The sequence below is a fragment of the Giraffa tippelskirchi genome, chromosome 8 (genome assembly GCF_054371585.1).
Source record: "Giraffa tippelskirchi isolate mGirTip1 chromosome 8, T2T-mGirTip1v1.2.pri, whole genome shotgun sequence".
NCBI classification, from domain to species: Eukaryota; Metazoa; Chordata; class Mammalia; order Artiodactyla; family Giraffidae; genus Giraffa; species Giraffa tippelskirchi.
The window spans coordinates 135,969,970-135,990,499 of record NC_137282.1 but is presented as its reverse complement, the minus strand read 5'-3'; the positions used below and the strand labels follow the sequence as shown (position 1 = coordinate 135,990,499).

The window sequence follows — 20,530 nt, the reverse complement described above, 5'->3', positions numbered from 1 at the left end:
ATCCTCTCTATGTCTTCCCACACCACTCCAGTACTCACACAATGCTCCTCTTTTTCAATGCCCATCATCCAGCCCCATCTTCTGTTTTCCTCTAGTTGTCTTGGGGGCATTTCACTTATTTCATTTTTCTTTCAGAAGCCCTTTGAAAGTACTCATATTATTTTTGCTTATTTTCCACTTATGGAAAAGGTGGTGGATATTCCTAGGTATGGGATATTATTGCTTACTATTGGTGATTGTTGATGGGCTGGTTACTATGTGAGGTTGCCTAGGTTAGGGAGGAGTCTTTATCACAGGTACCATATCTCACTAGTGAGAAAGGAGAAGCAGCATTGGCAGTTATGCTCTGCCAGGCGTGATCAGCTTGGCCTCAATCTTCTCCTGTTGAATATAGAGTGTCACAAAATATCCTAGGACTATGAGGAATCTAGATAAAGGGAAGACCTTCTGCACTCACATCTAAACAGAGACAAAAATGTGAACATTGTTCAGACTCCCAAAATGATCACATTCCCTTATCCTGGCTACTGTGAGTGATGGCTGCTTCTTCACCAATGATACCAAAGATAGCCTGGCTTCATTCCTCTTGTTTTATAGATAAGATTTATTTATATACTCAAGCCAAAAAGTGTCCCTGATTTTTAACAGCCTCCAATCTAGAACAAAGTACTGGTTCCTTAAACCCACCCCCCGATCAATGAAGACAAGTCCAAATCTTGTAAGTCCTTCCTCATGTCCTCTCAGAATTTGTCCTTCTCCAGTTTATTTTAACTTAAAATCCAGCCCCTTTTTATTTTTGCCACTGTAAAACATGGACTACTATGTAAAGGCATGTGCATCTTGTTCACACAGCATTCCAACTCATCTATTATCAATAAGGAAGAGCTTGATGTAGAGAAAAGTGCAAAGTACTTTTCTAGTGATAAATGTGGCTCCAGATGAGCCAGCTTGATGCAGGAGAAAGAACAGTCCCTTGATGGAGACTGAGAAGACTGGAATTTTAGACAGTGTCACACAACCATCACTTTAACCTCAGGAAAGTCATATTCAGTTAGCCTAAATTCCTCATCAACAATTAAACATTTATTGAGAGCATCCTCCATGTCAGGTAGCAGGATAAGTTGCTTGGGGCCATCCATCGGGTCATTTGCAAGCAAAGTCATGTGACTGGCATCACGCAGGGACATGTGAAAAAGAACTGCAGGAGCCCTGAGGAGGAAGGCTTGACTCAGCCTCCTTGGCCCCTGAAAATGGCTACATTTTCCTACACACAAAAGACCACAAGGTCTTGAACCAGGCTACTCGGCTTTCACTCTGGCTCAGCTTACCAGGGCTAGGCAATCTATTTGTGCTTTGGTTTCCTCACCTTTAAAATGGGAATAATAATCCTACCTATCTTACAGTGTATTATGAGGATCTCATTAGTATATAAATACAAACAGCAGAGAATAGGCATGGGTACTTAGTAACCACTTAAAAACTCATTTAATGTTATTGTTCTTGTTCTTACTTGTGGTGATGAGTAATCTTCAAATTTCCAAACCTCTATAGTCTCTCCTGGGGCTTCCCTTGTGGCTCAGCTGGTAAAGAATCCACCTGCAATGTGAGAGACCTGGGTTCAATCCCTGGGTTGGGAAGATCCCCTGGAGAAGGGAAAGGCTACCCACTCCAGTATTCTGGCCTGGAGAATTCCATGAACTGTATAGTCCTTGGGGTCACAAAGAGTCGGACAGGACTGAACCACTTTGACTTTCACTTTCACATAGCCTCTCCTAGTGCAGAAGCAAAGAGTCAAAAGTCCTCTCTGAAAAAATTAGAGGCATGTATCTTTGGAAAATAAGAAATCCTTCCAGGGTCACAAGTAACAAAGAATAAGTTGTGCCTAGATGTTGTATCAGAGATTAAGAAAACACTCAGTGATAAGGATGTGCCAATGGACACAGAAGCCAGCCTGAAGAGGCTCCTACTGGCCAAATCTGGGGGGATGAGTACCAAAATAAATAACAAAATAAATAAATGAGTACCAAAATAAATAACAAAATAAACAACAGTAGTAACAGATGGTGCTGTGTATGCTGTGTGCTCAGACCTTCAGTTGTGTCTGACTTTTTGTGACCCCATGGATTGTAGCCCAGCAGGCTCCTCTGTCCATGGAATTTTCCAGGCAAGAATATTGGAGTGGATTGCCGTTTCCTCCTCCAGGGATCTTCCTGATCCAGGGATTGAACCCGTGTCTCTTACTATGTCTCCTGCTTTGGAAGGTGGATTCTTTACCACTGTGCTACCTGGGAAACATCAGTAACAGATTATGACCCATTAAATAAACTAGGAATCTGTGAGTGCACATGTATGTTACTAAATAATTAAACGAAGAGAAGAAAAACTCTTCCTTGCGGTAGAGTGCCAACTGAGTAACCCCAAAGAAATGATAGAAGTAGAAAAACATGAATGTGACAAGTCAACATCACATGCTACACATAGGCTACAATAAGAACAGAGCACCAGTTTTGTGATGTTCTGGTTTACATCTTATATTCTCAGTGTAATCATGCTGTTGCTGCTGCTAAGTCACTTCAGTCGTGTCCGACTCTGTCTGACCCCATAGACAGCAGCCCACCAGGCTCCGCTGTCTCTGGGATTCTCCAGGCAAGAACACTGAAGTGGGTTGCCATTTCCTTCTCCGATGCATGAAAGTGGAAAGTTAAAGTGAAGTCATGAGGAAGCATCACACCGAAAGGAGGGAAACTTCCCTGGTGGTCCAGTGGCTAACACTTCATGCTCCCAGTGCAGGAGGCCTGGGCTTGATCCGTGGTCAGGGAACTAGATCCCACCTGCTGCAACTAAAGATGCTGATCTCAGTGAAGCAGCACCGAATGGTGGCATGAAGCAAGGTCTTAATTCCCTGTCCAGGAATTTAACCTGGGTAGCTTGGATGAGAACAGGAATCCTAGCCATCTGACCAGCAAGGGCTAGAGGGCTAGGAGCTATTTTTCCCTGGATCTTTTCCCCCAGTGAAAAATGCATTTGTCACGGAGGCAGAAACTGCAAATGTAGGTATGAAGTGTATTATTAGAGACAAAGCAAAAGAGGGAGAACAAACAGAGAAATGGTTTGTTTAGATGAGACAGAAAGAAGGCAGAGATACGCATCCAGAGAGTAAGGGTGTGGCATCCCCCTAGTGAGGAGGAATGCAGTAAAGAGGTGGTTAAGTCATTTATATAGTTCAGTCCTTGCAGGTTTTGTCTTCCTTCAGGCCAATTATCTGGATTCTTTTTCCACACCTGACCTACCCTACATGGATATACAGGCACCCTTCTGCCAAGATGGATCTCCAAGTGAAGTCTTCTGAGAGGAGGATAACTCATTATGACCTAGCATTATCCCTTGACTTTTGACCCACAAGAAGCCTTTCTGTGCATTCATAGTGTCTCCCTTGTCCCAAAAGAGGGGGGAGCAGAGATCCCTTAATCCTTTACTCAGACAGGGTTTTGCCCTTCTTTGTCATTGCCATGACTGTTACCTTGACTATTGCCATGACTATTACCTTAAGGTGTTTACAAGAGACAAAGACTGGCTATTTACCCTATTTCTGTTGCTACTTTTATTTCAGAGGGCAAACAGGAGGCTGACTATCCTAGGAGTCCCCCTATCTCTTGTCTCAGAAAACGCTAATAGTTGTAAGTTCCAGGCAGAAGCTCACTTCTTCATGAGCCATGAAATGCAAGCAGGAGGCCAGTTGCAAATGTCTAACCTGGAGTCCATCTATCTCTTGCCTTAGTCCTGCACACCACAAGAAAGATAGAAGATCTCGTGTGCCACAACTAAGACCTAAAGCATCCAAATAAATGAGAATTAAAAAAAAAAAAACCCAAAGGATGTACTTTCCATACAATGACTGGCCCACAATCTCAAAGACTGTCAAGGTTGTTATTTCAGATTGAAGGAGATTAAAGAATCATGACAACTGGATGAAAAGTGGTATCTTCTCTTGGGTCCTTTTATATAAAGAGACTGACAAAGGATATATAAGAGCTCTTTGTGTTTTCCTTGCAAATTTTCTGTAAGTCTGAAATTATTTCAAAAGAAAAGAAAAAAAGTACAGCTATCAGGAATACTGTGTAGCCATAAAAAACGTTCAGTGTTGACGCTGAAATTATGATCATCAGCAACGAAACAGGTAAACTGGACTTCATCAAAATTTAAAACTTTTGTACTTGATAGTGAGGACACTATCAAGGAAAAGACAACTCAGAAAATAGGTGAAAATATTTGGAAAGCATATATCTGATAACAGATTCATATCCAGAATATAGACAGGACACTTACAATTACACACCCACACACCCACCCACATACAAAGAAAAACAACCCAGTTAAAACATGGACAAAGGTAAAAAAAAGAGAGAGAGAGAAATACTTTGGCATAAATTTAATAGAATAAACCATAATCTATGTGAGGAAGCACAAGCTGGAATCAAAATTGCTGGGAGAAATATCGATAACCTCAGATATGCAGATGACACCACCCTTATGGCAGAGAGTGAAGAAGAACTAAAGAGCCTCTCGATGAAAGTCAAAGTGGAGAGTGAAAAAGTTGGCTTAAAGCTCAACATTCAGAAAACTAAGATCATGGCATCCAGTCCCATCACTTCATGGCAGACAGATGGGGAAACAGTGGAAACAGTGTCAGACTTTATTTTTCTGGGCTCCAAAATCACTGCAGATGGTGACTGCAGCCATGAAATTAAAAGACACTTACTCCTTGGAAGGAAAGTTATGGCCAACCTAGACAGCATATTAAAAAGCAGAGACATTACTTTGTCAACAAAGGTCCATCTAATCAAGGCTATGGTTTTTCCAGTAGTCATGTATGGATGTGAGAGTTGGACGGTGAAGAAAGCTGAGCACCGAAGAATTGATGCTTTTGAACTGTGTTGTTGGAGAAGACTCTTGAGAGTCCCTTGGACTGCAAGGAGATCCAACTAGGCCATCCTAAAGGAGATCAGTCCTGGGTATTCATTGGAAGGACTGATGTTGAAGCTGAAACTCCAATACTTTGGCCACCTCATGCGAAGAGCTGACTCATTGGAAAAGACCCTGACGCTGGGAAAGATTGAGGGCAGGAAGAGAAGGGGACGACAGAGGATGAGATGGCTGGATGGCATCACTGACTCGATGGACATGGGTTTGGGTGGACTCAGGGAGTTGGTGATGGACAGGGAGGCCTGGTGTGCTGCAGTTCATGAGATCACAAAGAGTCGCACACGACTGAGCGACTGAACTGAACTGACTGATGTGAGAAAAAGTATAAAGCACTGGTGGAAGAAATCAAGGAAAAAGCTAGAAAAATGGAGACATAGTCCATATACATGTATAAGAAGACTAAATATGGAAGATGTCAGTTTTTTCCAACTTGCTCTTTAGATTCAATGCAATCCCAGTCAAAATGCCAGCAAGTTATTTTGTGGATATTGACAAACTGATTCTAAAGTTTGTATGAAGCAGGAAAACAATGAGAATAACCAATGCAATTCTGAAGAAGAACAAAATCAGAAAGCTGACACTACCTGATTTCAAGACTCACTGGAAAGCTACAGTAATCAAGGCAATGGGATATTGGTGAACAAAGAGATAAATAGATCACAGGAGCAGAATAAAAGTCCAGAAATAGACTTACATGAATATGTATAGTCAACTGATCTTTGACAAGGAGCAAAAGGAATAAAATGGAGAAAAAAAAAGTCTTTTTAACAAATGGTGCTGGAACAACCAGACAGCCACATGCAAATCATCTTTATCATCATCGTATCATCATTATCATTTGGATATAGAATTTATACCCTTCACAAAAATTAACTCAAAATGGATTATAGACCTAAATGTACAATGCAAAACTATAAAATTCTTAGATAATATAGACGATCTCGATGACTTCTGCTATGATGAAGACTTATAATTTTTTTAATGTGTATTATTTATTTATTGGCCATACCATGAGGCTTGTGGGATCTTAGTTCCTCAATCAGGCATTGAACCTGGGTCCGTGTCAGTGAAGTCTGACCACTGAACCACCAGAGAATTCCCTGATGAAAACTTTTTAGATCAAACGCCAGAGGCACAATCCATGAAATAAATCTGTACTGGACTTCATTAAATGTAAAAACTTTTGCTCAGCAAAAGACACTGCCAAGCAGATGCAAAGACACATCACAGAGTTGGAGAAATTATTTACAAAATACATTTTTTTTGTTTTTTGTTTTTTTACTTTTTAAAAATTTATTTATTTTTTAATTGAAGGATAATTGCTTTACAGAATTTTGTTGCTTTCTATCAAACCTTAACATGAATCAGCCATATATCTCCTTCCTTTTGAACCTCCCTCCCATCTCCCTCCCCATCCCACCCCTCTAGGTTGATACAGAGGCCCTGTTTGAGTTTCCTGAGACATACAGTAAATTTCCATTGACTATCTATTTTACATATGGTAATGTAAGTTTCCATGTTACTCTCTCCATACATCTCACCCACTCTTTCCCTCTCCCCATGTCCTTAGAGAATAAGTTTATTCTCTATGTCTGTTTGTCCATTGGCTGCCCTGTAAATAAATTCTTCAGTACCATTTTTCTAGATTCCGTATATATGTGTTAGAATATGATATTTATTTTTCTCTTTCTGACGTACTTCACTCTGTACAATAGGTTCTAGGTTCATCCACCTCATTAGAACTGATTCAAATGCATTCCTTTTTATGGCTGAGTAATATTCCATTGTGTATACGTACCACAGCTTCTTTATCTATTCATCTGTCGATGGACATCTAGGTTGCTTCCATGTTCCAGCTATTGTAAATAGTGCTGCAGTGAACAGTGAGATACACGTGTCTTTTTCAATTTTTGTTTCCTCAGGGTATATGCCTAGGAGTGGGATTGCTGGGTCATATGGTGGTTTTATTCCTAGTTTTTTAAGGAATCTTCATACCGTCTTCCATAGTGGCTGCATCAATTTACATTTCCACCAACAGTGCAAGCAAAATACATATTTGATATAGGATTGTTAATCTAAATATAAAAGAACCCTTAAAGCAAAAAGAAACAATAAGAAAAAAAAATCAGTTAGGGAATGGGCAAAAATCTGGACACCTCAGCAAAGAAGATCTGTGGATGGCAAATAAGCATGTGAAAAAAATGTTCAATATCATATATCATTAGGAAGCTAGGTTAAAGCAATAATGAGATACCACTACATGCCTTTTAGAAAGGTAAAATTCTAAAATACTTACACAATCAAAGGCTGGTAAGTGTGTGGAACAACAGGAAATCTCATTCATTGCTGGCTAAGATGCAAAGTGGTGTAGCCACTTGGAAGGCAGTTTTTGGCGGTTTCTTACAAAACATATTCGTGCAGTATGATCCAGCAATCATGCTCCTCAATATTTACCCAAGTGAGTTGAAACTTATGTTCCCACAGAACACATGGAGGAAACGTAATTGCATATTGCTAAACGAAAGAAGCCAATCTGAAAATTCTATACAGTATGCTGTATGATTCCTGCTATATGACATTCTGGAAAAGGCAAAACTACAGAGACAGCTAAAATGTCAGTGATTGCCAAGGGTTAGAGGGGAGGCAAGGACGAATAGGAAGAGCACAGAGGATTTTTAGGGCAGTGAAACTGTCATGTAAGAGACTATAATGGTGGATGTGTCATTATATATTTGTTAAACTCAAAGAACGTACAACACCTCAAAGTGAACCCTAGTGTAAATTGTGGACTTGGGTTAATGATGTGTCAATGTCTGTTCATCTTTTTTAACCAATGTACCACTCTCATGGGGGATGTTGATAATGAGAGAGGCTATGGGTGTGTGAGGGCAGGGGCTATATGAGAAATCTCTGTACCTTCCACTCAATTTTGCCACAAACCTTAAAAAAAAAAAGTCTGTTTAAAAAATAAGAACATCTGTGTCTAAGTAGTAAGAAAATGACTGTGTTCATTTTTGTGGCTGCTAACATCTATTGAGTGCTACTGTGTGCCAGGCATTGTGCTCAACGCTTTACATGTATTATTACTTCACTGAATTCTCACATTAAATCTTGTGTTTTTCCACCTTTGCAAAATTTCTTCAATAAATATATTACTTCTATAAAGAGAAAACTTTATTTGTAAACATATATGTACTTAATAGATTCTATTAAGGTGAAGGTCTTCAGATTGGTGAAGATCCTTAGATCTAGTTCCTGTGAAATTTAGTTCAAAGGATTGAGGATATTTTACTTGGAAACAGGAACTTAGAGTGAGTGATGATGGCTGTCTTCACATATTCTGAAAACAGTCAGTTGGAAAAGGAATTGGACTCTGTCTTCATAGCTTCAAAAAGTGAACTAGGACTGCTGAGCGAAAAATCCCACAAAAGCAATTTAGGGCTTAGTATAAGGATGCTTTTCCAGAAAATTCTATCCCAAACAGTAATTCATCTAATCGTGATTATATATGGATTTATGCATCTAGAAAAAGTTTGGAGGATTAGGAGCCTGAGGTCATTTTCAACTCTGAAATTCGGTCTTTATTTATATTTAATGCAGATTAATCAGAGAGAAGAGCCAAGGTCTACTTTTTTATTGTGGTTGTTAAGAGGATGCAATTCCGTGTGAACCATGGAAAAAACAGTGTGGTGTCTGGGCGAGCAAAGAATAATTGTGAAACTTACAAATTACTTCGATGCAATTTTAATATTGTTACCAGGAAAGAAGGAGCATTAATAGCACAAGGGGAAAAAAGGCCTATTTATGTAGCATTTAGAAAGATGACAGAATACAAGACTGATTTGTATCTTTATTCATTCCCTCCTTCAGGTCCAGTCTGTCCGCACACCCCCGCCTCCTTCTCCCGCCGCCCTTCTTCCTTCCGTTTTTCCCACTTTCCTTATTATCATCTTTTACATTATTGGCATTCTCTTGCCATGAGACTCAACTCGATCCTTATGGGTAGCACTGGTAAGCCACAGCTCTGAACTGCTTTATTTTGTAAAGCAGAGACTTCTACGGGGTTAAGTTTGTTGAGCAACAGATCCACCCAAGATTCTGTTTCGCGGTCAACCTTTTGCTGTGGGAGACCAGCCTCCCACTCCTGAATCACAGGCTCTCACACAATAGGAGTCGTTGAAGCCCTCTGTCCCCAGGTCTGGTGGCTGGGAAGCCCGGCAGAGCCGCGGCCCGAGCAGCCACCTTCAGCCCCGAGGGCGGGACCCGGCCGGGGAGCCAGCCCGAGGGCCGACGCCCACCCAGCACAGCGCTCCAGGACCTTCTAGGGGCTTCTCGACTTTTCCTCAGTTAGCCGGAGTAGGGGGGTGCTCCATCAGCCCCAGTAGTCCTCAGCACTGCTTCTCTGTCAGGGTCTTCACCCTTAGCTTCAGCATCAGCCCCCTCCCCACTCCGACCCGCGAGAGGCTCCCGTCCCGGCCGTGACCCCAGGAGCCTCTCCTCGCTGGGACTCCTGAGGACAGGGTCCTGCGCTGGGTCCCCAGAGAGTCTTCCCCCTTCGCCCCCCTCCTGGGCACCCGGGCGAAGGGCAGCGGGGGAGCCCAGGAAGGGGAGCGGGAAGAGGGGAGCGGGAAGGGCGCGGGGCCAGGCGGGAGGAGAGGAGCAGAGGCCAGACAGGGGCTCTCGGTTTCCCGGGGTCTGATTGGAGGTTGGCCCGATGAGTCGGAGCTGGGGGCGCGCCCATCTCCGCTGGCTCCTGCGAGAGCCGCCCGCTCGGCCCCTCCCCGGAGCCGCTTTGTCCCGGGTGACGGCGGCGGAGGTTGCGGTGAGCAGCGGGCGGGAGACAGAGACCCGCGGACCCGGAGCTGGAGCCCGGGAGGCGGGGCGCGCCGCGCACGGCCCCACGCCCAGGCCCGCGGGCACCGCGCCCGTCCCCGCGCGCGCTCGGCCCGGCCGCCAGGTGAGCAGCCGCGCCGCGCCCGCAGTCGCCGGCCCCGCTGACCGACCGACCGCCCAGCCGTCGCCTCCGCCTCCGCCGGCGCATCGCGGACGCCCAGCAGGTCGGTTATGTAACGGCGCCGGCCCGCTCGCCCCGGCACCCTGTCCTGTCCTGTCCTGTCCTGCCGGGGGCAGCGCGCGGCACCAGGGCCGGGCCGGGGTGGGGGTACCACGGCGGGGGGCGGCCGAGCGCGATCCAGGTCAGGGTCTGGGCCGGGTGCTGTGGCCGTGGCGGTGGGGTGGGAGGTGGTATGCGGATCCAGTGCTCGGCCGGAGTGGCGGCCGTGGGGACCGAGGTCCCGTGACCCCCTCTAGAGGGCGCGGGTCTCTAGGAGCCCCTTCCCCATTCCTCGTGGCCCAAAGGTTCGCCTTTCTAGTAGCAGCAGCAGGTGCATGAATTGGCGGAGCGAGAGTGACGCCTGTGGTCTCCGGGACCGAGATTTGGAGAAGGGATGAGGGGAGGTGGTCAGATCGCAGAGAGCGAACAGGAAATCGGAGCCTCTTTTCCCAGCACTTAAAGGAAAGAGCTGGGGAGGGGAAGGTGCTTTGAGGCGCAGCGGGCTGGGAATTGTCCTGCCTGGGATTAGCGGGCTTGGGTCATCTAAAAATAACTTCAAGTTTGAAAAGTGAAATAGAAGGGAGCACAGCGTGCCGAGTTCCTCGTGCCTGTGGGATGCTTCGCTCTAGAAGTCACCGGAGAGAAAACAGGCAAACCCCAGCCGCCTGATCCCTCTCCTGCCTCCCAGTCTCACTGGTTTCCAGGGTGTCTCGGTTTGACTTTTAGTTAATGATTTATTCTCCAAGGCACTGCTGTCTTTATCTCATCCCAAAGTGAATTACAGCAGAGTGCATGCTTTGAATCTTTCTTATTTTCCTACATTAGGGTAGAAGTGTTCAGTGGACGTTTAATGAGTCTGATGCCAAAGCTTATTTTTTTAAAGTATCCTTTTAGTAAAAACAAAAGTTTCTGAGCTCCCTTTAACCTATGCCCCACAATTGGAGACGAAAGATGCTAGAGCATTCCAGTCCACCTTTCTCTCTTCCCTAAGTCAGAATCCCACCTGTCTTGCAGAGGCGAGGCTTTAGGAAAGCTAGTATATATATTTTTTAATAACACAGCTCAATTTTTCACACCTATTACATCAGCAGGAAACACAGAACGAATATATCGAAAGCACAGGCAAACACTTGCTAACTGGCCCACTCCATTCCAGGAACACGATGAAGAAGAAAAGCCTAGAAGCTAGAAAGGATCAAGAAGCAGATAAGCACTGACTGTGGAGCAAGGCAGATGAGTGAACTTTTGGCTGCTTTTCAGTCTCCGCATTGATTTTCTTTAGCCTTAGAGCTATTATCTTAAGTACAATCAGTGTGTTGCATTAGTCTAAAATGTGAGTTGCTCTTTGCTTTCAAATCCACTACAAGACAAATCAGCATTTATTGAGCACCTACTACTTGAGTCCAGCTCCTAGCATTTTATGAGGGAATATGTCCTCAACTAAAGTTACAAGATTCCAAGAGCTTTCAGAATGCCTTGTTTGCAGCATAAGTGGGAACTTGAAAGTTCTGTCATTTGCAAGTACACATCACACTCTTAAAAATTACTTGCATAATCGTTTGCATTAGTCATATATATTATAGAAATTAGCTTTATTGAGATAAACTTTGCTAGTTTGCTGAGGTCTCATTTTCCCATTCTTTTTATTTTCTGTGCCATGCGCGCATGCGCGCGCATGCTTAGTCACGTCCGACTCTTTGTGACCCCATGGATTGTAACCCGCCAGGCTCCTCTGTCAGTGGGATTTTCCAGGTAAGAATACTGGAGTGAGTTGCCATTTCCTACTCCAGGGAATCTTCTCCCTCCCACCCCCACCGCCCCCAACCCCACAGGAATTGAACTCCCGTCTCTTGTCTCCTTCATTGGCAGGCAGATTCTTCACCACTCTGCCACCTGGGAAGCCCATGTGCAAGAGGCTAAAAGAATGAGGCCTTTCTTTCAGAAATAAATCTAGCAGAAAGGATAAGAAAATAAGTGATCATCATGGTGAGTGTTTAGTGGAGATAGGAACAAGCTCAGTGAGAGTCCAGGAAAGAAAGGGTGCAGGGAGTCTGGAACAGCTTGCAGAGAAGTTCATGTTCGGACGGGATCTCGGTAGAGAAGGAGCTAGGTGTTCCACGTTGAAGGAAAGGTCACATTCAAAGAACTGGTAGGTGTTCTGCAGTGAAGAGGTGGCAGGAGTGTTTGGGAGGAGGTGTTTTGGTGAGCCTGGGCTATGAATATACCTTGCAGAGGAGGAGAAGCTATGCAGCTTTTATGGGAGAAATGATTTGATCTAATTTGTCTTGCAAAAGTGACTTCGGAGGTGGCAAGTAGGTGGGGTTGCAAAGAAGAATGAGCTCAGATTTTAGACCATTGGAGCAGTCTAGACAAAATAAAATAAGTACAGTTAATTGTGCCTGAACCAGGTAGAATGGGGACAGAGAAGAGAGAACTACAAAAAGCCATTTCAGAGGGAGAATCACTGGCTTTAGGTCATCAAGTGGCTGGTGGTGGAGAAGGAGAGGCTTAGATGTTTAGATGGATGGTCAGACTTTTCATTGAGATGAGAAGTCAAGGAGAAAGATTAGGTTTGAGAAAGATGTGAAATTTTAACTGAAACTTTTCCTCTAAGATTAGGAACATGACAAGGATGCCCACTCTTGCCACTTTTCTCTAGTACAGTACTGGAAGTCCCAGTCAGAGCATTTAGGCAAGGGAAAAAAGGCATTCAAATCAGAAAAGAAGAACTAAAATTGCCTCTGCTTGCAAATTACATGATGTTACATGTTGGAAACCCTAAAGACTCTGCTAAAAAAAACTGTTAGAACTAATAAGCAGACTCAGTAAAGTTGCAGGATATAAAATCAATGCTCAGACATCAGTTGCATTTCTGTATACTAAAGTAATGAACTATCAGAAAGAGAAATTAAGAAAGCAATCCCATTTATAATTACATCCAAAAAATAAAATGCCTGGGCATAAATTTAATCAAGGAGATGAAAAACATGTTCCCTGAAAACTACAAGACAATAATGAAAGAAGCTGAGGAAGACACAAATAAGTGTTGATGAGGATGTGGACAAAAGGGAACCCTGGTGCACTGTTGGTGGGAATGTAAATTGGTGCAGCCATTATGGAAAACAGTCCTCAAAAAATTAAAAATAGAACTACCACATTATCCAGCAGTCCCATTTTGGGTTATTTATCCAAAGAAAATGAAAATAGTAATTTGTAAAGATGGCTGCACTTCCGTGTTCTTGACAGCATTATTTATATGAACTAAGATATGGAAACAACTTAAATGGCTGTTGATGGATGAGTAGATGAGGAAAATGTGGTGTATGTATATATATATATCTATATATATTTATATATATAGATATATATATATACAGTGGACTATAACTCAGACATAAAAAAGATACCCTGCCATTTGCAACAACATGCGTTCACCTTGAGGGCATTGTTAATGCTTGAGGGCCAAGTGAATAAGTCAGAGAAAGTTAAGTACTGTATGATCTCATATGTAAAGTCTGAAAAAACCAAACTCATGAAAAATACAGAGAATAGATCATTGGTTGCCAGAGGTAGAGGATGGAGGATGGGCAAAATGGATAAAGGTAGTCAAAAGGTACAAACTTCTGGTTACAAGATCCATATGTTCTGGGAGTGTAGTGTACAGCATGGTGACTATAGTTAACAATACTGTATTGTATATTTGAAAGTTGCTAAGAAAGTAGATCTTAAAAGTTCTCATTATAAGGAGAAAAGTTTATTCCTATGTAAGGTGATGGATGTCAACTAAACTTATTGTGGTGATTATTTCACAATATATACATATATCAAATCATTTGGTATATACCTAAAACTAATACAATTTTTATGTTAATTATATCTCAGTAAAACTAGTAGAAGAAAGGAAGTACAGTTGATCCTTGAACAATGCAAATTCGAACTGTGATTAGAGATCACAAAATGTGGAACCAAAAGATCTGGGATTGGAGTCCCAACTCTGTCCAAACCATTTCAGCTTCCTGCCCTTGGGCGAGTCATTTATCAGTTCCTTTGTTTTTGAGGCAGATATAGCAGTACTCTGATTTTCCACTTGGAGGTGGGTGAATGGGGCAGCCTAAACCCCTGCGTTGTATGGAGATCACCTATAAATGAGAAAGAGTGATTTTGAGAAGGGTGGGAGATTTTAACTCTGAATATACAAATAAAAATACTCTGGCAGGCAGTTTTATTTTCAGTTAGTTTCTTCATTCCTGGTGCTAACTTCCACTCATCCAGCTTACCTTCATTCCTAAGACTGGCTGTGCTGTGCTGTGCTAAGTTGCTTCAGTCGTGTCCGACTCTGTGCGACCCCATAAACGGTAGCCCACCAGGCTCCGCTGTCCATGGGATTTTCCAGGCAAAAGTACTGGAGTGGGTTGCCATTTCCTTCCCCAATGCATGAAAGTGAAAAGTGAAAGTGAAGTTGCTCAGTTGTGTCTGACTCTTCGGGACCCCATGGACTGTAGCCCATCTGGCTCCTCCGTCCGTGGGATTTTCCAGGCAAGAGTACTGCAGTGGGTTGCCATTTTCTTCTCCAAGACTGGCTAGTGCTGCCTTTGGAGAAGAGGAAGATGAATTTGATAGCAGGAAGTTGTTGCCACCTTCTTACCCCAGAATGAAAGTATTAGCTGGCAATTAATCTGAAATTCCCAGGTGGTGCTAGTGGTCAAGAAACTGCCTGTCAATGCAGGAGACATAAGAGATGTGGACTGGATCCCTGGGTTGGGAAGATTCTCTAGAGGAGGGCATGGCAACTCACTCCAGTATTCTTGCTTGGAGAATATCATGGACAGAAGAGCCTGGTGGGCTCCAGTCCTGGTGGCTACAGTCCATCAGATTGCAGAGTCAGACATGATTGAAATGACTTAGCATGCACTCATCTGCAATTATCTGTAGTAGCGATAAGAGTAATAATTTTAATGATAGTAATAATATCTAAAATTTATTCAGAGCTTACAAATGCCTAGCACAAAGAAGGTGGAGCTCCACATGGATTATCATGTTTGATCCTCATGGTAACCTTATGAGGCAGACACTATTGTAGTTCTCATATGATGGATAAAGAACCCAAGGCAAAGAGAGGGTACCTTATCCAAGTTACACAGTTAGTGAGAAGGGCACCCAGAGTTCAAGCCTGGGCAGTCTGAATAGGCAGTATGAATTAATAATACTGAACTCATTCCTCCTTAGCCTACAGTGTATATTTTAACCCCGCGTTTGAATGTTTGTGACTGATGCCACAAAAGAGAACAGGACTGAGTGAGAAGTTCTGGCTCTCCTCTGGGCCCGGCTAATTTGTGGGGTGACCTCTGCAAAGTCCCATCCCCTCTTAAGCTTTAGTTTTTTAAATCTGTGTAGTCATGGGGGAAGAGATTGACTAGATGATCTCTAGAGTCTCAGCATTCTGAAGCCCTGCCATCTTGCCTCCAATTTATACTATTAGAGTTGTAGATTTGGGTTGAGATCACGCTCGCCTGGTCCCTTTCAGAATAGAAACAGGACCTATTCCTGTTCTAAGAGGATGAACTCAAGTGATGGCCTGTTCCTAACAGCTTGATGGGAACTATAGTGTCCATAACGCCAGAGCTGGTGGGGGTGTCTGAGGTCGGGAGAACCCGGTTCAGGCAGGGGAAACCCAGACCGGCACTGAAGTGGAGGAATCTGCATAGTCACTGGCCAGTTTATTTGAGACGTGTCACTTAAATTCCGTGAGATTCCATGTCCTTATCTCTGAATAATGGGGGCGATGAATACATGTGTTGTAAGGGTGTTTGCTGTAAACAGTGAAACAGACCATGGAGCAGACCCTGCACGAGTCTGTCCAGCTGAAGATGCTCAGTGAGTTGGGGGGGGTGTTCCTTACACCTCCCTTCCAGGATAACAAACGTGCAGAAAAGGGAGATAGAGTGTTTCCAAAGACAAGTTCCTCTTACTCTGCAGTTTAACTGGAGGAGGAAATGGCAGCCCACTCCAGTATTCTTGCCTGAAAAATCTCATGGCCAGAGGAGCCTGGTGGGCTACAGTCCATGGGGTCACAAAGAGTTGGACACATCTGAACATGCACTTCACAGTTTTGCTAAGGGCCACCTCTTAGTGATCATCATTTACTTCTCTGTCTCTTAGAAAGTAATAAATTATTACTATTGGGACTATGGAAACACACAGAGCGTTAAATACCTTTCAAAACATGGATCTCAAGTTCATTGATAAATTGCCCTCTTATATATGAAATGTCAATGTCCCACAACATAAAGTTTTAAACTCTTTTGTCAGATAAATAGGCCAAAATTGCTGTGAAGAAGTAGTATTGCTTAGGGTTAGTAACCCTGGATTCCACGATTATGCCACCACATATACAGGAGACAGAGTGACTTCCTACTCAGTGTATGTCTGTGTTCATGCGGTGCTTCTGAGAAGCTTCATGAAGAATTTTCTGTCTTTGCCTTAAAAAATGTTCACTGTTTTAGATCTTTTATGTTACAAATGGCCAGGTGTCATGTTGTGGGTAAAATTAATTAAGCGAGTTGAGGATTCTTTTCAAAAGAGAGACGCAGCCTTAGACTCAACTGAAGCTGCTCTGAAGTCCCTTAAAGCATATATGTGTGATTATGAGTGGTACTTTCTAGAACTTAAAGACAAGTTTCCAAAGATAGCTCAAACTTCTGGCAGTTCAGAATGCCCATGCAAAGTGTTTTCTATAGTCAGGATGGGAAGGGACTTAATTTTCATGTCTGGTTTCCCCATCTCCACTCACTTTGAAGCAGGGATGAAACAAGGGGATTCCTGAGCTTTGGAATGTACACAGAAGAAGATGCTAGAATGGTAGCTGTTGAACAAAAGACTTCTGAGTTTCAGAGCTGTATCCTAGTTTCTATTACTGTTGCCTTAGTTCTTTGTGGGAGTCACTGCTTTATTGCCTCATGTGATTGAGATATGCCCGCTACTAAATATTGTAAGTTCTGTGAGGGCGTGGACCATGCTTTAATACTCCTCTTAGGGTGTTAGGAATAGAGTATAAAAAGCATGGACTTGGCATGAAACAGCCTGACTTCCCAGCCTAGCGCTGTCACTTCCCAGCTATGTAACCTTGAGCTTCCCATTGACCTAACAGTCACAGGAGCTGGCATTTGCTGAATGCTGCCCCTGTTCCAAACACGATTCTAAGCAGTCTGCATACGTTATCTCATTTAATCCTTACAACGACTCCCTCACATGGGTATTATCATCACTATTTACAGAGGAGCACACTTTGAGGATCAGGGGCCATGAGCCACTCAGTGCTCGGACTCTGAGTTGCAATTTTCTTATCGGTACAGTTAGGAAAATGATCCTTGATCTCCCAGGCTTACAGAGTCGTGAGAGTGAAATGCTATGAGTCTTCGAAGGTGCCCAGAAACACGGAGTTCTCTGCACCATTGTTAAGGGTGATTGTCACAGTAGGGACCTCCTACGAGCTCAGATACAGTTGGGCCTGATATATTAATAGCACCAGATCTGTGAGAGGAAGGAAGTTCACTCTATATGAAATGCTTTTATAGAATGCATTTTTCTTATTTTTAGATTGTATTTATTTTTTAGATTGAATATAGTTAATTTATAATGTGTTAGTTTCAGATGTACTTCAATGTGATTTGGTTATACATATATATTTGTGTATATATATGTATATATATATATATATTTTCAGATTGTTTTTCCCTATAGGTTATTACAAAATAGTTTTTATAAATGGCTTTATTGAGATATAATTGATATACCATACATTCACTCATTTAACATGTACAATTCAATGTTTTTAGTATATGTACAAGTTGTGCAGTCACCACTGTAATCTAATTTGAGAGCATTTTCACCCTCTCAAGAAGAAACCCTGTACCCATTAGAGAGATTCCTCATCTCTCTTCATCCCATGACAAGCACTAATTCATTTTCTGTAATTCGCATATTTTCCTATTCGGAACATTTCATATAAATTCCATTTCATATATATTGTAGAATCATACACTATATGGTCTTTTGTGACTGGACTGTCTTTTTTTTTTTTAACTTTTTATTTTATACTGGAGTAGAGCTGGTTCACAATGTTGTGATAGTTTCAGGTGGACAGCGAAGGGACCAGCCACGAATATATTAATACGTGTATCCATTCTCCTCCAAACTCCCCTCCCATCCAGGCTGCCACATAGCATTGAGCAGAGTTCCCTGTGCTACACAGTAGGTCCTTGTTTATCTATTTTATGTATAATAATGTGTATGTATTATTCCCAAACTCCTAATTACCCCGCCCTTCCCCCTGTGGTAACCATATTTGTTTTCTATGTCTGTGAGTCTGTTCCATTTTGTACATAAGTTCATTTGTATCCCTTTTTCAGATTCCACACGTAAGTGACATCATATAATATTTTTCTTAGAATGTGTTAAGAAAACTGCACTTCCTTCCCCTAGGCTGTGGTAGGATTACGATGCTATATCTTTCAAGGGTAACTGGCTTGTTGTCAGTACCGACACTCAACCAGACTGGACCTGGAGAAGGCTGATCAGGCCATGGAACTGAGTCCTGCTGGTGAGGGGGTGTGGAGAGCATGGTTCACAGAGAGAGGAGGCTGTCAGAGGGGTGTTTCTGTAAAAACAAGGAAGGCTGAAAGTCAAAGACAAGGTCAAGGGAGCCATAGGCATGCTGTGGAGGGCAGGAAGTCATCACCGGGTTTACATCTCGTTTATGTGAAGTGTGAGTGGCAAGTGGTACTTGGCATCTGCTCTAAAAAGCTAGAGATATTTCCCAGTGTCTGCTGGAGTCTGTCCACGCAGAGGAAAACCAGGGACCCTCTGCCTTGAGTGTTCAAAGTAATTCCTTTTTCTCAGACGTGTGTGTGTGTGTGTCTATGTTCAGTCGTGTGTGACTCTTTGCAGCCCCATGGACTGTAGCCTGCCAGGCTTCTCTGCCCATGGAATTTCCCAGGCAAGAATACTGGAGCGGGATGCCATTTCCTGCTCTAGGGGATCTTCCCGACCCAGAGATCAAACCCACATCTCTTGCATCTCCTGCATCTGCAGGCAGATTCTTTACCACTGTGCCACCTGGGAAGCCCCTCAGACATATGTGCTTTCTATAAAATTCTCGGAAAACATAGAATGGTAGAACAAGAGAAAGTTAAAATCACACAGATTTTACCATGAGCAAATGATCATTACTGCTCACATTTTGGTGAATTTCTTTTCAGTTTTTGTGATAGACATGTTTTGGGGAAGTCAGGATCATACAGTACATAGAGTTTTGCATCCTGTGCCTTTCATCACACATTTTAAATAACTTTTCATGTCAACAGTGAGCACTGTTTTCAGTAGCTGCACAACAATCCCATGGGTGACATCACCAAATCTATTTACTTTCTTCCCTGTAACATGTAGGTGGTTCCCAGTTATCCAACATGTCATAAATAATACTTTGGTGAACATTTCTGATCATCATTTATTTCTGTATTTTGGATCATTTGCTCAAGCTAGAGGGTTAGAGGTAGAATTATTGGCTCAAATAGATGGACCTTCTTAAGGCTTTCTCTGTATTTTGATGTTGCTTTTAATTGTTTTTCCAGGAGGTTGTACTAAGTATCTGTCCCACAAGCAATGCATGAGAATTCAGTTCTCACCTCTGCCCTGCTTGTCAGCACTCTTTCTATTGAAGATAAGGGATGGCTGGTATTTGTGCTTTCTAAAAATGACCCCTACTGCTTAACCAGGGCTTCAAAGAAGTTGGACTTTTTTTGTGGGAGTCGAGGATGGTGGGTCAGCCTCTGGTAGATTTCACATGTTGAGTGTTTGTAGGTGCGTTGACTTGAGTGGATTTCTTTCTTTCTTGGTGGTTCTGTTATCAGGGGCCTGACATATGGATGTGTGTGTGTGTGTGTGTGTGTGTGTCTTGTGTGTGTGTGTGTGTGTGTGTGTGTGTCTTGTTGGGCCACTAAAGTTGACTTAAACTAAGTACAATGAAGCAACCTCTGCTTAAGTGGAAACTAGTTCAGTCTGCCTTTCAAATCCTGAAAAATTAACAGTAAACCAGTTCAGTTCAGTCACTCAGTTGTGTCCAACTCTTTGTGACCCCATGGACTGCAGCACGCCAGGCCTCCCTGTCCATCACCAACTCCCGGAGTTTACCCAAACTCATGTGCATTGAGTTGGTGATGCCATCCAACCATCTCATCCTCTGTCGTCCCCTTCTCCTCCCTCCTTCAATCTTTCCTAGAATCAGGGTCTTTTCAAATGAGTCAGTTCTTTGCATCAGGTGGCCAAAGTATTGAAGTTTCAGCTTCAGGATCAGTCCTTCCAATGAATATTCAGGACTGATTTCCTTTAGGATAGACTGATTTGATCTCCTTGTTGTCCAAGGAACTCTCAAGAGTCTTCTCCAACACCACTGTTCAAAAGCATCAATTCTTAGGTGCTCAGCTTTCTTTATAGTCC

General features: G+C 42.9%; 1 protein-coding gene across 4 annotated transcripts in view; it reads left to right on the top strand.

Annotated features, from left to right (window-relative positions):
- The first annotated feature begins 9,761 nt into the window (after positions 1-9,761).
- RCAN2 (regulator of calcineurin 2) overlaps positions 9,762-20,530 on the top strand; it is a 272,351-nt gene continuing 261,582 nt past the window's right edge. The window contains exons 1-4 of one of the 4 annotated variants that reach the window (XM_081519653.1): positions 9,762-10,040; positions 11,193-11,369; positions 11,763-11,788; positions 11,906-12,022. Coding sequence is in view for 1 of the 4 variants with exons in the window: in XM_081519650.1 (XP_081375776.1) it covers positions 11,368-11,369; positions 11,763-11,788 (28 nt within the window). In the remaining 3 variants the exon portion in view is untranslated. The remainder of the gene's footprint in view (positions 10,041-11,192; positions 11,370-11,762; positions 11,789-11,905; positions 12,023-20,530) is intronic. The other 3 variants (XM_081519650.1, XM_081519651.1, XM_081519649.1) reach the window with 3 other exon arrangements.